The 17,890-nt window shown below is 36.0% G+C and overlaps 1 protein-coding gene across 1 annotated transcript in view; it reads right to left on the bottom strand.

Moving 5' to 3' along the window:
- Positions 1–17,890, bottom strand: part of LOC115435523 (glutamate receptor ionotropic, kainate 2) — a 756,602-nt gene that overhangs the window by 103,835 nt on the left and 634,877 nt on the right. Inside the window, exon 14 of the mRNA XM_030157991.1 lies at positions 6,915–7,140. Within this exon, the coding sequence (XP_030013851.1) occupies positions 6,915–7,140 (226 nt within the window). The remainder of the gene's footprint in view (positions 1–6,914; positions 7,141–17,890) is intronic.

Here is a 17,890-nt window from a genome sequence, read left to right as displayed (position 1 = left end):
AGAAGAAACATGTGTGGACACCCCAGCAAACCCAATCATTTTTTAATTTAGTACGAGATAGGAGGGTAATATATAATAATAATAATAATAATAATAATAATAATAATAATAATGAATATATCTGTAAATCAACACCATATTTACGTTCGTCGCCATGTTTATGGAATGACTTCTCGCATCATCTCGCGAAAATAAATAACAAATCATCGCATTTGTGATTTAATGGAAAAACAGACATTACGCACTTTTGTTTTTTCGACATATTGTAAATATCGGTAAAGTTTTGCGCAGATGTCCAATGGGAAAGCGACTACTGTCATTGATCCAACTCCATGGGTTTTACTGGTGAATCAATGTTGTAGAAGATGACAGTGTTTCCACGTTCACTATGGAGCCTCTGAACATCTAAATAGGTCATATCTGTTGACCATGAAAAGATGAAAAACTGCATTTTACACCAATTATTTACATGGATTGACAGGATTAGTGGTTCAGAAGTTTTAAACATTTTATATCAGGTGATGCTTTTGGTTGCTGGTGGCTGTTTGGGTCTTCATGGGTTAAACACTTAAGTTTTTTTTTTTTTTTTTTTTTTTTTTACTAATGCTAAGCCTGTTTTACCTGTGAAATGCATACAGCACTTGTGACAAGAGATGGGTGATTTCACAATGATGAAGGACGCTAATGTGGTCAGTGAAGTCTATAAATACAGATTCATGTTACAGTCTACTCTCGTTAAGCCGCCCGCCGTTATACCGCCATTTTCGCTCACCGCTGACCAAAACCATTGCACAAAAATCCCCAATGCATTATTCCATTAGCTACCGCCATTTCCGCCTGTCGCCATCCGCCAGCCCAGTTCCATGCACAAACAACGCTTATACCATTGATTTCCCGACCGTTATACCGCCAGCGTGATTGCCATCGACTACACATAAATTTTAACAATGCACTGAAACAAACATGCCAGACGCTGATCGCGACAAGCTACGAGTAGGTCTACTGAACGGCCACCGTTCATTTATCGCAGAACACTCAGTAGGTCAGGATGTCGGGAAGAGGACGTGGGATTAAGCCAAAGCCTCAAGATGATGGGGTGTCATTTCCTGACACGGTATAATAATGCTTCAAATGTTTCCCCACTTTAAATGATCCCTTACAACATAACAGAATCAAGATTTATTTAGAAACGCAATTAGAACGGGTTAACGGAGGCAGCATAGACATCATATAGTAAAGACATGCACATTATGGACGCAACCCGTTGTAACGCCATTTTCGCTATACCGCCAATTTGGCCGTGAACGGAAGTTGGCGTTATAACGAGAGTAGACTGTATAATGAATACACTAGTGTGGGTTTTGCACAATAATGGAGGGGGGAAAAAAGCAGTATGGCCATGATTATTCAATTGAAATCACAGAGGAATATTTGACTATTTTTTTTCTTACATTTTGAGAATTCTTATACCCATACATTAAAAAAAAACATGCATGTGTGATGCTCTTGGTGCATGAAAAGAACTAAACACAAGTCCAACAACTGTCCGAAAACAGTTCACATTTCATTTTCAAAATTTTGCGCAAATGTCCGATGGAAAAGCGACTATTTTTAACTACGAAACAACCTTTAATAACAAATAAACCGCAGGAGCTCATCGTCTACATCTACGTCTGCGTCAGCCCTGAACGGCGTCCACTGGAAATGAATGGAACGTGAATATTTTCTGCAACAGCGCAGCCTTTTTTTTCACATCGCAAGTTTATTCTGAGCGACCGCTTCTGCGGAAGAGATAATTAAACAACATCCTGTTCAAAGGCCGTGTTTGCAGAGGGCGCGAACGGTGACGATTTCTTTTTATTCTCCACGCGGCTGAGTCTTAGAACAAAAGAGCAGCCTTTCACTGAGCTCATCGTGCTAAGTTGCCTGCCAGTTGTTATTCTGCAGGTATTTTTTTTTCCTCTCGTCTCACTGCATTTGTAGCTCTGACAGTGGATTATGACAATCTGCCGCTGAGCTGCCTAATCAAATGTGGCACCTCCACACATGTACATGGTGTTCCGTACCACCCTCTCTGCTCATCCCTCTATTTACAGTATGTTTTCGCTCCTTCTCAGTTGGAGATAGCCCCAGCATTTTTTTTCTTTCGAACGGGGTCGTGTTGTTTACACCGTTTTTAATTGACGCGAATAAAATCTAGAAACTCAGAGGAAAATCTTCATGACCTCCTCATCATATATGCCACATTAACATTATATTTTTATTTATTTATTTATTTAGCTGTTTGTTTTTGAGTTGGAGGGATTATCTTAGTCATTATTAAATCACCAGGTGAAGCACATGGGAATCAAACTAGGAGATTAAAATTCATATTATAAAATACAGCGACATAAAAATAAAGTCCGTAATGCAGATTAAAAATTACAAGCACGCAGAGGAAAGTGTAAAGTATGTTCAGGGTTGGAGGAAAAAAAGATAAAAATTAATAAAAATAAAAAAAATGTACTCAAAAAACTTCTCATTAGCTGGAAACTAAATCCAGCATATTACTGTGAACTTTTATAATAAATAAATACATAAATAAATCATGTTCAAATATTGAATAGAAAAGCCTCAAAATGCCCCCGAGAGTGTTTTAGTCAGTGACAGCGGGTCAGGGGAAAATGTAAAATATATCTACAGGCATAAAGACAGTTAATGATAAAAAAAATAATCAGGATTTATCAAGCACAAGTCTACAAGTCTTCGTTTTTTGTTTTTTTTTTGTTTTTTCCATAATCAACACTAAATTCCAAACTCTGCTGGACATCTCTGAGAAATTATCACAATATTCTGTAATTATCTCCAAAACAAGCTTTGGAATTCATCTAAAATGCTTTGAGTAGATAGATTGAGTGAAGTAAACAATAAACAAAAGTCTATTTCAAAGAAATGTAAATGACATCTCCACTTCTGAAGATTGTGACTCAATGGTCTCAATTAACATGAATGATTTTTTTCAGTCAGCTAAAAACAAATGTAAACAAAAATGTGTTTCAATACATCCTTAATTTCAGATAGATTTCAAAACTTTTAGCAAGGTGCTTTACTTACGTATATATTTGTAACTGTTAAGACCAGTTAATACAGCGGTGTCAAACTCATTTTAGTTCAGGGGCCACACACTGCCAAATATGATATAAAGTGGGCCGGACCAGTAAACTAATATAAATAATAGGATAATAACTTTTGAGTAAAAAAAGTAAAATTCTGTAATGAAAATGTTTCCATCTACGAATTGTACTTGAACATAACATGAGCAAATATGAACAACCTGAAAATTCTTCAGTAAAATAAGTACAATGTTAAAAATATTATGCCCTAGTTTATCTTTTATACATGTGATCACAGTGGATGTACAAATACACAAAACATTAAATAACAGGCAAAATATTATAAAAATTCCATATACTTCTCTTAAGACGTTTCAGATATTCACATTTTTTGTAAAACGCTAGTCTGTAAATGTAAACAATTTGTGTAATTTAACTTTTTTTACACAAAAACAAAGAGAAAAAATTGCCATTTTTATTATTTATAGGTTATTATGATAGTATTTTACTGGTCTGATCCACTTTAAATTGAATTGACCTAATATGATTTTAACACCGTTGATTGTTAATATCTTCAGTGTAATTTTTGCATTTCATAAATTCATCCCAGGGGCCGGATCGAACCCTTTGGTGGGCCGGATTTGGCCCCCGGGTTGCACGTTTGACACCTGTGAGTTAATGGGATAATTTGCTATTCAGTGTATAGAATTTGAGCTATTATTATCATAATTACTATCATTATTATTATTATTATTATTGAAGAATTGGATTTTTAGTTTGTTTAAGCAGTTTTGATATTGTATTGGAATATATATAAGAAGGGAGCGATACATTTAATCTTTGACTTTCCATGTCTACCCAATGTGGGCAATGGTTTGTATAATAGAACATCATCGATCTCAACTGTGTGGCCCAATAATATAATCGAAAATTAGGGCATTTTAGACCACCACGATCATAGGACGAACGAAGTCTGGACTTTCTATTATTCCAAATAAACCTTATTATCATTTTTTTCATTTATGAAAAGAAACCATGAGGAGGAGATAGAGGAAGGTTTTGGAATATATAAAGCAATTTTGGTAGTATATTCATTTTTAATATATTAATTCTCCCAATCAAGGACATGGTTAAAGGCATCCATCTTTCACTTAAGTTATCAATATCAGTCATGATAAAATAAGATTATAATTGGTCTCAACTATTTGTTTTAAATCAAGCAGAATTTGTATTCCTAAATATTCAAACTGCATTGTTAGATTAAATTGTAATACTTCTGAAATTGGATTAGCTCTCTCATGTGCATTTAGCAAAAAAATAGAAGACTTGGTTTTGTTAATTTTATAACCCAAAATACTACCAAACAATTTAATTGTTTCCAAAATAACTTGTATTGATTTGTTTAAATTTGAAAGAAAAAGAAAACATCATCAGCAAAAAGGGAAATTTTGTATTCTGTTGATCCAACAAAGATGCCACTAAACTGGGGGTGTGAACGTATTGCTATCACGAATGGCTCAATTGCTAAAGTAAATAGCAAGGGTGAAAGTTATTATTATTATTATTATTATTATTGTTATTATTATTATTATTATTATTATTATTACTTTATTTTAGGTTTTGTAGATATGTTCTGGGGTGCTGCTAGCAATCGTGGGCCCCTTAAAAGCTAAATGTTGTGGGCTCTTGCAACAAGAAAGTATCTGTTGGAGTGGGAGTTGGGGGTGGGGGGGTGGGGGCGTTGTTGCATTCTGTAACTGCCAGAAACCGAAAGTGAAACTTAACATGCTCTGGACATCCGACTCCCGGCTTCTATGCCTCTCTTGTATTCTGGAGCTTACAAGGAATTTTCACTACTTCCCCCCAGGGATGCTGGGCCCCGTGAATTTGTCATGTTCACCCCCTCCCTTTACGGCGCCCCAGGATATGTTTCAACACTTTCAATGCTTTTCAGGTAAAATGTTTAGAATAACATTGACAAAAAAGTATGGAACTACCCACAATAACAGACTCGTCCAATGTGATGCGTGACATTTTTGTGGCAGAAACTCTGACAATCATTGTCCAAATCGCTTAATGCTGGAGCCTATCCCAGACACCAGTGGAGGTGGGGTCCACCTGACATAACCCTACATATAGATAATATAAACTACCATTCACTCTCACATTCACACCTACAGGTGATTTTAGCAGCGGACACAGAAAACCCATGCTGACATGGGATAAACATGCAATGTCCAAATGGAAAGATCTACAACAGCACTGAGATCATACACATCGTTCCCTAAAAAGTTGGAATAATTTTGTTTTCATATTCCTCTTTTTCTTCCTATTTATACACACCAGTAACCACCTTTAACCAGGTACAATTTTTACATATTGAGTCCCAGTTACACTTTATCTGTCGGGGATAAATCACATTTTGACAATCATTTGAGAAGAGGTAAAAAAAATATATATACAGGGTGGGGAAGCCAAATTTACAATATTTTGAGGCAGGGATTGAAAGACAGTGTATGACCAATTAGTTTATTGAAAGTCATGAGAATTTATTTGCCACAAGAAAATGTACATAATAGAAAATGTTTTTATTCTATGTGTCCTCCTTCTTTCTCAATAACTGCCTTCACACGCTTCCTGAAACTTGCGCAAGTGTTCCTCAAATATTCGGGTGACGACTTCTCCCACTCTTCTTTAATAGTATCTTTAAGAAAGTCGACATTGCTGTGTGATGTTCTATTGGTAGCATGTTCTAAAACGCCCCAAATACCATAATCCAGAGGGTTTAGATCTGGGCTAGAAGGCGGCCATAAACATGATTCCCAAAAATTGCTAAAGTTGGATTTGTTGCTGTTGTCAACAAGTGTTTTGGTGTTCTTGTGTAAGATTTTAACTTCAAATCATATTTTACTGCATTTCTAACGGTCTTGTTGTCTACCTCAAGTTCAATTGCCATTTTTCTCATGGATGGTTGGATCCTTTAGGATTTTGGATTTGAGAGCTTTAATAAAAGCTTTGGTACGTTTTTTGTTGCTTCCTCCACTTCCAGACTTTCTCGTAATAGTTTTGCTCATAGTCATTCTCTTCTTTCCATTATAAACAGTCTTTATGGACACTCCAACTATTTTTGAAATCTCCTTTGGTGTGACGAGTGCATTCAGCAAATCACACACTCTTTGACGTTTGCTTTCCTGATTACTCATATGGGCAAAAGTTTGTGAAAAGGTATGGATAATAGTGTTAGGTATGATTATGACATCAATATATGTTTGGTTTCAAAACAATTGACGTAGTGCCTGCTGAGAAAAAACAACTAAATGTTCATTGTAAATTTTGCTTCCCCACCCTGTATATATATATATATATATATATATATATATATATATATATATATATATATATATATATATATATATATATATATATATTTCCAGCTTTATGGGCAACAATGTAGAACAGACTTTAACTAATAAGAGCTACAGCTGTACTCTAAACCTCATTGTTTAGTGTTACACATTGATGGAAACTACAGAATCAACTTTATTTTTCTTAAGGTCTTTTTTTGTTTGTGTTTTGGTCATTTTTATGTATTAGCATATTAGTGACAACCTTTGATTTATTTTGATATTTCAACTGAGAAGATGATAAAAATAATGATAACAATAATACAAATATTAATAATAACAATAAATATGGTTGGTCACAAAACCCACAGGATCCAAAACAAGTTCAGATTGAGTAAAAGTGCCACAGTATGTTCCAGGCTTTTCTTCCATCACCCAAACTCTGCTGCTGTTCATACCATAATTAAAGCAAACTCACCCATTGGGGTTCCGACCCCGTACGCTTTGGAGTCAATAAGGCCTCCGATCTGGGTGAGGTTGCAGTTGCGCTGTGTGACGAATTCGATGGTGGTGGACTCCATGAGGAAAGCGTAGTCTGAGGTAAGCACACGGTGAATGCCTTCCTCAATGTTCTTCACCATCACCGAGTGCCTCCGACTGCTCATGAACTCCCACATCTTATCGTACGTGGAGATCTTGGTTTTCTGTGAGGAGATAAAGAATGGTATTCTGAGTGAAAAATGAACAGAGTCAAATAATATCTTTTGACACATTATATTTACATCTATAACATGTGTTGATGAAGCTCTATGTTGAAGGTTAAGCCATAAAGACCCATAAAGTACTACTTTTATGTCAGTTCCCAAATAATTTTTTCTCTCTATTTTAACCTTTCTTAAGTGATTTATCATCATTTATTATAATATTATCATCTGTATTTTGCATTTTTCGGTGCAAATCATGTATTTTTCCTTATATTTAATTCACTGATCCTGTAGATGTTCATTAAAACAGAGAAAACTGAAGAAAAAGTGACTTTTTCAGTAAATATATCAAAGACTGAACGTATAAACAAGCATCTCCATCCACTGCAACATGCCATCATGAAGTTGCGTAAATATACACACCACTTTTTAGTGTGTTATCTGTATGCACTATAAGCTTTGTGTGTCTATGTTTACGCCACATCAAATACCATGCACTGTTAGGTTTAGGGTTAGGGGTTGGGGTTGGGGTTTGGGTTAGGGTCAAGGTTAGGGGTTGGGGTTAGGGTCAGGGTTAGGGGTTGGGGATAGGGTTAGAGTTAGGGGTTTGGGTTAGGGTCAGGATTAGGGGTTAGGGTCAACGTTAGGGGTTGGGGTTAAGGTCAGGGTTAGGGGTTAGAGGTTGGGAATAGGGTTAGGGGTTGGGGTTAGGGTCAGGGTTAGGGGTTGGGGGTTGGGGTTAGGGTCAGGGTTAGGGGTTGGGGATAGGGTTAGAGTTAGGGTTTGGGTTAGGGTCAGGATTAGGGGTTAGGGTCAATGTCAGGGGTTGGGGTTAAGGTCAAGGTTAGGGGTTAGAGGTTGGAAATAGGGTTAGGGGTTGAGGATAGGGTTAGGGGTTGGGGTTGGGGTTAGGGTCAGGGTTAGGGGTTGGGGTTAGGGTCAGGGTTAGGGGTTGGGTTAGGGTCAGGGTAAGGGTTGGGGGTTAGGGGTTATGGGTCAGGGTTAGGGGTTGGGGATAGGGTTAGAGTTAGGGGTTAGGGTTAGGGGTTGGGAGTTATGGGTCAGGGTTAGGGGTTGGGGATAGGGTCAGGGTTAGGAGTTGGGGAAACAGGTTAGGGTTTGGGGTTGGGGTTGGAGTTAGGGTCAGGGTTAGGGATAGGGTTAGGGGTTGGGGATAGGGTCAGGGTTAAGGGTTGGGGATAGGGTTAAGGGTTGGGGATAGGGTTAGGGGTTGGGGATAGGGTTAGGGGTTGGGGATAGGGTCAGGGTTCGGGTCAGGGTTAGGGGTTAGGGTCAGGGTTAGGGTTAGGGTTAGGGTCAGGGTTAGGGTTCGGGTCAGGGTTAGGGTTAGCAGTTACAGATATGTGAACCAGAGATCTTGGCATAAACTGAAACATGATCAAACAGCGTTGAATAACACGTGAAAGGACAAACTGCGTACGTATAGCCCATCAAATGCCATACGAACTGCCATGACATACAACATGATGCCATTAGCTCAGTCTCTCCACTGTCATTGATCCAACTCTGTGGGTTTTACTGGTGAATCAATGTTGTAGAGGATGACGGTGTTTCCACATTCACTACGGAGCCTCTGAACGTCCAAATGGGTCATATCTGATGACCATGAAAAGACGACAAACTGCATTTTACACCAATTATTGACATGGATTGATAGGATTAGTGGATCAATAGTTATTAAAAAGTTTAGATCAGGAGATGGTTTTGGTCGTCGTCGGCTGTTTGGGTCTTCAAGGGTTAATGTAGAACTATTTTTTGTCTAAGCAGTCACATTGTTCAGAGCTTCTAGAACACAGGTGTCAAACATGTGGCCCGGGGGCCAAATCTGGCCCGCCAAAGTGTCCAGTCCGGCCCGCGGGATGAAAATGCAAAAATTAACCTTGTCCAAATCATTTTGGTTCAGGTTCCACATACAGACCAATGTGATCTACAGTAAAAAAAAAAAATAAAATAACAACACAATAACCCATAAATGATGACGACTATGAATTTTCCTTGTGAAAAATGTAAGTGAAAAAAATAAGGTTACACTGTGAAAATATTTACATTTACAAAACTATTTTTTTCGCAATAAAATACAGATAAATACAGTACATAAATATAAACAAAGAGGAACAACCTGAAATAAGCAATAACAATATTCTGCCTGTTACTAAATGTTTGGTGCATTTATGGATCCACTGTGATCTGGAGTTGTGTTAATAATAAGAGATGGAATATTGTAGAAATTGTTCTTATTTTAGTTAAAAACTCCAAAATTTTAACAATATTCTGCCTGTTACCAAATGTTTATGGAACACTGTGTGTAAATGTACTTGTATAAATAATAAGTCGAGGCATAATATTGTTAAAATTGCACTAATTTTTCAAATGAAATTTCTGTTTTTTCAGGTTATTCACATCTTTTTTGTAAAATGTAAATATTTTTTGTAATTTAATTGTTTTTTTTGTACTAAAACAAAATGAATAACTTGGATTTGTCAATATTTATAGGTTATTAACCCTCCGGTATCCGGGTGCGCTTTTTAGGCACACTTTGCACTTTGTGTTAAAAAACTTAATATTATTTTTCATAATTTAAATAAGGTTAGAATTCAAAAGTTGTTCATTTGTGTATGATCTTTAAAATTCTGGCCACCAACTAAAATTTGCACATTGTAAACAAAAGAAAATTACAAGACTATCATCTGTCTCCCAAGTGTGCCTAAAACGCACTATTTCTTCCATTAGAACCAATGTTTTTGATCCGAAAGTCGTTAAGGCACAGGTGTCAAACATGCGGCCCGGGGGCCAAATCCGGCCCGCCAAAGGGTTCAGTCCAGCCCCTGGGATGAATTTGTGAAATGCAAAAATTAAAGTAAGATATTAAGAATCAAGGATGTCGAACTTGTTATAGTTTGAGGTTCCACATACAGAACAATGTAATCTCAACTAAAATAATAGCATAATAACCTATAAATAATGAACTCCAAATTTTTCTCTTAGTTTTAGTGTAAAAACTTACATTAAATTATGAAAATATTAACATTTACAAACTATCCTTTAACAATAAAATGTGAGAAACCTGAACTTTTGAAAGTGAAATTTTGAGGTGTAATATTGTTAAAATTGCACTTATTTTTCTCAAGAAATTTCATTTTTTTCAGGTTATTCACATCATTTTATTTGGATAGTTTGTAAATGTACGTATTTTCATAATTTAATTTTGATTGCAGTATAACAAAAAGAAAAATTTGGAGTCGTCATTATTTACAGGTTATTATGCTTCTGTTTTACTGGTCCGGCCCACTTGAGATCAATTTGGGCTAAATGTGGCCCCTGAATTAAAATGAGTTTGACACCCCTGCATTAAGGCATAAATTCTGCTTTTACTGATATCTGGGCTTCATTTGAGAGGTGAGGGTCTAAACTAATTTATTAACGTTGTTAATGTTGCTGTTAATCATTGACATATGCCAGGCTGCAAAAATCAAATAATATGTGATCCACATTTTATGTAGTATATTGAAAAAAAAATAATTTTTTGTGTTTTTTGTGTCCAAAAAAATGGTTTGTTTACATTACAAACACGGCATTTAGAGGGTTAAAAAATGTTACAGTTATTGAGTATTTGGTATTTTTATTTATGGCTCAAGTTGATGAAATAGAAAAAAGTGTAAAAGAATTAAAAACAAACTGTATGAAAATGTTGTTGACATTATTCCACAAGTGTGCCAAAAAGGCACACTTGGTGCTTAGTAAGGGCCTTGCTGGACGGGATACTGGAGGGTTAAGTCATTATTTTACCGGTCCGGCCCACTTGAGGTCAAATTGGGCTGAATATGGCCCCTGAACCAAAATGAGTTTGACACCCCTGTTCTAGAAGCATTGACAGTCAGAACACTAGCATCAGTCATTTACATCCCGCTAGTGTTTGCAGCTCTATCGAGGCGTGCCAACCATTTACATTCAATTACTTTACAAATTTCATTAGCAAAAACATGTCATGTACTTTGCAGAATTTGAAGAACTTTTTCACAGTTTCCCGCAGCTATACGCCTTCTGTCTGCCTCAGCCATTATCACCTGCGATAAGAGTATAGACTAAACCAGACGAGCATGTTAAGTAGAAGCCCCGATGTGATTTTGTATGACTGCTCATTTCTGCTGCCGGTGCTGCTGCTTCTGCCGCCATCACGTAGCGTTAGGGGCAGCGGCGGCGTTGTCAGTAGCGGTGCGCCTCACTTTCAACACCTGTAATCACGGAGAAAAATCCAGGAGCGCATTACTCTCCAGAGGAGCAGATTTGAAGGCATTTTTGAAGCCATTTGAAACCTAATTAAGTCACATCTTCAAGGTCCTGCCCTGCCATTATTGTGTGTAATGACTTTTTGTGGCCGGTCGATATTTTAGATCAACTGGGTGATTTGCCGAGTGCCTATCAGAATCTTTCGGAGTCACCCTTGACAAATCAGGCGATTGAGCATGCAAGCTTCAGACTGCTGATAAGGCGAGAGCAGTGGCTGTGAATACACGGACAGTCAGATAACCACCTACACTCTAAAGTCGGGAAGAGAGTCGAGGTGGGCCTTCAAGGGCCTCCTCGCTGGGATCCAGATGATTACACTTCACCCATGACAGAGATCTTGGTGAATGCAAAGGCTTCGCACAATGACCAGCTGTCAAACCAGAATAGCAAAGCAAGTCCAGATTAATCCACCTATTGGATCGCAGAATATGTTACACCCCTTTATGTTTAGTCAATCTGAAGCAGAATATTCCAGCTCCTTTGACCCATAAAGACCCAAACACCCACCACCAACCAAAACCATCTACCGATCTAAACTGTTTTAAAACCCCCCTTAGCCCTATCAGCCCGCCCGCGGGCCGAAAAATTATATTAATATTCATCTACTATAAAAATATAATAAATCAAGACAATAGATGTTTTTTTCAACTTTTGCTCAAAGTTTAGACCCTAATGTTAATAAAAGTACATCAAAAGTGTATTTTAATGCAAACTTTAATGTTCAAACATGATGTTTAATCTTTGTGGGGTGAAATATACGCTATTAAAAATCTCCGAAACAAACAATTAATTTATGCATATCATCGTCAATCCAGCCAAAAAAAAAAAAAAAAAACAGGCGAGGATAAAAAAATTCTAATTTCTCTTTTAGTTTGTTACAGTTTACTCAGGCATAGTAATAGATACAATATTTTATACAATGGGAATAGATTCTGTGAGGTCTCTAAATGTCCATAGACACCAAGAACATCCATATGAACCTTATTATTGTGAAGTAATTCTTCATTTACTTTGGGTATGTCTTTTTAGGCGTTTTTCCCCTGAAAATATCGTCAGGGTTTAACAGGTTTAACATTAGGGTCAAAACTTTAAAATAATTTTTTTGGCCTGCGGGCGGACTGACAGGGCTAAAGGGGTTAAAAAAAGAATAAAAAAAACCAAACAAAAAATACTTTAAACAACAAACAAAAAACAACATATCCATTGTTCCATATACAATGTGACCGAAAGGATTTAGGCTGAAGTTAAGACTTATTTTACCTAACCCTATTTACAATTAACACAATGTTTCCACATGAGAACAAACAATCAGTTAATGAAATATTGGAAAATACATAGTTTTCACTGAAAAAATACCAAAATATTCAGGATAATATGATAATAAATAGTGATACGTTGCTTAACCCTCTGGTATCCAGGTGTGCCTTTTAGGCACACTTTGCACTTCATTTTAAAAAACTTCATATTATTTTTCACAATTTAAATAAGGTTAGAATTCAAAAGTTGTTCATTTTTGCATGATCTTTAAAATTCTGGCCACCAACTAAAATTTGCATATTTAAACAAAAGAAAATTACCAGACTAGCATCTGTCTCCCAAGTGTGCCTAAAACGCACTATTTCCTACATTTGATATGTATGATTAGGGCTGACCTTGATTTACAAAAATAAAATCAAATTAGAGCAGAAAAATAAATCAGTATATAATATTTAATAGTTTGATTTATAGGTGTGCATTTTACGCACACCTGGTGACAGATGCTAGTATTTTTGAACATTTGACCTAGCGCCAAAAATAATAATGCAAATTAACCGATGTTGGAGTTAATCATTAACATACGCCAGGCTGCAAAAATCAGATAATATGTGATCAACTTTTTATGTAGTATATTGAAAAAAAAAATATTTTTTTGTGTTTTTTTGCATCCAAAAAAATGGTTTGTTTACATTACAAATACAGCATTTAAAGAGTTAAAAAAAAAAAAAAAAAGGTGACAATTATTGAGTATTTGGTATTTTTATTTACGGCTCAAGTTGATGACATACACTCAATAAAATAATTAAGCCAAAAATGTTGACTTTATGTATTTTAATTACATTTAAATTTTCCATGTAATTTTATTACATAAATTTAATGTAAAGAGTTGCATTTAATACAATGTTTTTACTATCATATTGAGTCAATATGAATAAATTAAATACCTTCAGTCAGATTTGCTTTAGTTAATGCAAACTTCTACATAAACTGTGTTTGACTGAGACGCTCAGCCTTTTTATGTGATCTAGTAAATAAAGTTTACTTTATTGGGCGACGCTTCTGTCAGTCTGCCCCAGGGCAGCTGTGGCTACAGATGTAGTTTACCACCACCAGAGGGAGAATGTGAGAGCGAATGAATAATGGGTCAATAATGTAAAGTGCTTTGGTGCTATATAAATCCAATCCATTATTATTTACTTGTTTAGATTCACTTTATACTAAGCATATTCACATTATGTTTGACTTTTTCAGATAAATAAACTTTAAATTTCATATATTTCAGTTACATTTTACTTTAAAATATTACTTCATGTTTATTAGAGCCAAGAATCATTTTTTTGAGTGTAGAAATAAGTGTAAAAGAATTAAAAACAAACTGTATGAAATGTTTTTTGACATTATTCCACAAGTGTGCCAAAAAGGCACACTTGGTGCTTAGTAAGGGCCTTACTGGACGGGATACCGGAGGGTTAAGAAAGGTTAAATAGAGAGAAAAATGAATTTGGGAACTGCCACAAAAGTAGCACTGGGTCTTTAAGGGTTAAAAATGTTAAAAGTTCTCCGCTGTCTGATCCTCTCATGTCATCAAACTGCCTAATAAAGTTTTCATCTTTCTGCCTCTGCTGAAGGAATCTGTCCTTTTTTTTTTGCACAGCTCATCAAACCTGCAAAAAAAAAAAAAAAAAAAAAAAAAAAAAAGCTGGATAATCCTTTCATCATACCCAAATGGCCCCAGATAACCACGCTGTACCATCACCTTTCAGCGTCCAAATCTGTACTTTTGTATGTCCTTAAGTTGAAACCACTGTTGAGGCTCATCAAGGCAATGAAGTACATGAGCTATTTTAGGCAGCGGTGACTGATGTGGGGCGATGGGGAGAGAAAGCGCCGGCTAAAACCGCCATCAGCCTGACTTAGATCAACGCGGCGAGTGAGTTTTCCAACTGTGGATTGGTTGGTGTGAATCTCGCAGAAGCTAACAGTTTACCACAGTTGAGTCTGATAAGCCACGACATCAGGATTTCAGCAGAATAAAGTCCCTTTTTGTGTTTAATAACCTTTTTTTTTTTTTACTTCCAACATTACCTTCATGGGAAAGTGTGCTTTCTTAGAAATAGATGAAACGAAGCTGCTAGCATCAATGAATACCTCAGAATTCAACACTTATAAGGGTTATGATTAAATAACTAATACATCAAAGACTAGTGTTCCCATGTATGTAATGACAGGTGCGTAGGGGAAAAGTACTAGTGCATAACAAAAAATCAACTTCTGCACAGAGAAAATACTTTAATGATTAATTTATAACCTACGACTTACTTTCATCAAGAGTTTCTCCTCATGTGTGATGAAGGTAGGTTTTTGTAATGACAAGATAAGTGAAAGAACTGATTTTTATGTACCGGTACTGTCATTTCTACACTTTAAATAGGACTATTTAATGTGCGTTTCATCTTCTTGTGTGTAAAGAAGATGTGACTATTACATCAAATGAACTTTATATGTGTTTCTTAAATGTATGACATGTAATAGATGCATACGTTTAGGGTTTAACTCTTACTTTGTTTTGTAGCCCGGGAATCAGATAAGATAAGGTAAGGTGAGGTGAGGTGAGGTGAGGTAAGGTAAATTAAGGTAAGGTAAGGTGAGGTATGGTAAGATAAAATAAGACAAGATAAAGTAAGATCAAGTAAGGTAAGATAAGATAAAGCAAGGTAAGATAAGATAAAATAAAGTAGATAAGATAAGATAAAGTAAAATAAAGTAAGATAAGGTAAGATAACGTAAGATAAGATATATCTTTATTAGTCCCACAAGGGGAAATTCCAGATAAGATAAGATTAAGTAAGGTAAGGTCAGATAAGAGAAGATCAAGTAAGGTAAGGTAAGGTAAGATAAGACAAAGTAAGGTAAGATAAGACAAGATAAAGTAAGATAAGATAAAATAAGATAAGATAAGATAAGATAAGATAAAGTAAGATAAAGTAAGGTATGGTAAGATAAGATATATCTTTATTAGTCCCACAAGGGGAAATTCCAGACAAGATAAGATAAAGTAAGGTAAGATAAGATAAAGTAAGACAAGATAAGATAAGACAAGATAAAGTAAGATAAGATAAAATAAGATAAGATAAGATAAGATAAGATAAGATAAGATAAGATAAGATAAGATAAAGTAAGGTATGGTAAGATAAGATATATCTTTATTAGTCCCACAAGGGGAAATTCCAGACAAGATAAGATAAAGTAAGGTAAGATAAGATAAAGTAAGACAAGATAAGATAAGATAAGATAAGATAAAGTAAGATAAAGTAAAGTAAGGTAAGATAAAGTAAGATAAGATAAGATAAGATAAGATAAGATAAGATAAGATAAGATAAGATAAGATAAGATAAGATAAAGTCAGGTAAGGTAAGATAAGATAAGATATATCTTTATTAGTCCCACAAGGGGAAATTCCAGACCAGGTAAGATAAGATAAGATAAAGTAAGGTAAGATAAGACAAGATTAAGTAAGATAAGATAAGATAAGATAAGATAAGATAAGATAAGATAAAGTAAGGTATGGTAAGATAAGATATATCTTTATTAGTCCCACAAGGGGAAATTCCAGACAAGATAAGATAAAGTAAGGTAAGATAAGATAAAGTAAGACAAGATAAGATAAGATAAAGTAAGATAAAGTAAAGTAAGGTAAGATAAAGTAAGATAAGATAAGATAAAGTAAGATAAAGTCAGGTAAGGTAAGATAAGATAAGATATATCTTTATTAGTCCCACAAGGGGAAATTCCAGACCAGGTAAGATAAGATAAGATAAAGTAAGGTAAGCTAAACTAAGCTAAGATAAGATAAGATAAGATAAGACAAGATATATATTTATTAGTCCCACAAGGGGAAATTCCAGATAAGATAAGAAAGTAAGATGAGGTCAGATAAGAGAAGATAAAGTAAGATCAAGTAAGATAAGATAAGATAAGATAAGATATACCTTTATTAGTCCCACAAGGGGAAATTCCAGACAAGATAAGATAAGATAAAGTAAGGTAAGATAAGATAAAATAAACTAAGCTAAAGTAAGGTAAGGTGAGATAAGATAAGATAAGATAACTGGATATACAGTATATAGCACTTCTCCACACCTTCACGGTGCCCAAAGTGCTTTACAAAGCCTCACATTCACCCATTCATTCACACACTCATACACTAATGGACAGCTGCCACCACACAAGGCACTGCCATGCCCTACTGGGAACAATTTAGGGTTCAGTGTCTGGCCCAAGGACACTTCGACACGTGAACAGTCAAAGCTAGGATTCGAACCGCCGACTCTTCGGCTATCGGACAACCTCCTCTACCAACTGAACCACAGCACTTATAAGTTCCTCTGCTCTTCACCCAACCCTAGGTGGCGTTGTCGTTGCTCAAATTACCCACGTATTCAGTGACATTGTTTCCATCCCTTGGCGAACATCACAGATTTTTTTGCTCCTATTGCAACTTGATCCAGTCGCATCCAAAGGCATTTTGGTCTGCACCTCATGATAACACCCTTTAGAAAATGAAAATAAACGGAGAGGATCCAGACTAATTCCCATCTGAGCATCGGCCTAGCGATACCAGACCATGTGTTTTGGGTTCTGAGTCCTTTCAAATCACACTGAAAGGGTGGACTTTGAATACAGTATTTTACACATGACTGCAGCTGCTACTCCTGTTGTCCATTCTACATAAACCTTAGCACACACACACACAGATAGCAGCTCTATGAGGATACTCCATTCCACACATAAACATACAAATAGAACACGCTAACCCATACATTATTTGAGCGCTGTAACATGCTGGCAGCATTCGAGAAATGCCACAAAAACAGGGGACCTCTATGACTGAAAATGGCTGTGAATAGTCGTATTAAAGCCACAGCAATCCATCTAACCAGGGCGGTTATTCTGCACCAAAGTGGAGGGCAGAGATCAATAGCAGTTATCTGGACAACAGGACCCAGATATTCCAACACAGCACCAACTTGGACGTAAATTCGTGTCATTTGTCCGCACTTTCTGATCCAACCCTTAGCAGCATTGGAATGAGACTCTGCAGGATAAATGACATGACACTAGATTGCAGGTGTAGGCAGTGCACAGGTTCGTTATCCATATCCATATCCATCACAACCTCCTTCCA

Source organism: Sphaeramia orbicularis, chromosome 16 (assembly GCF_902148855.1).
Source record: "Sphaeramia orbicularis chromosome 16, fSphaOr1.1, whole genome shotgun sequence".
Lineage (NCBI taxonomy): Eukaryota > Metazoa > Chordata > Actinopteri > Kurtiformes > Apogonidae > Sphaeramia > Sphaeramia orbicularis.
This window is presented reverse-complemented; position numbering and strand designations above follow the sequence as displayed.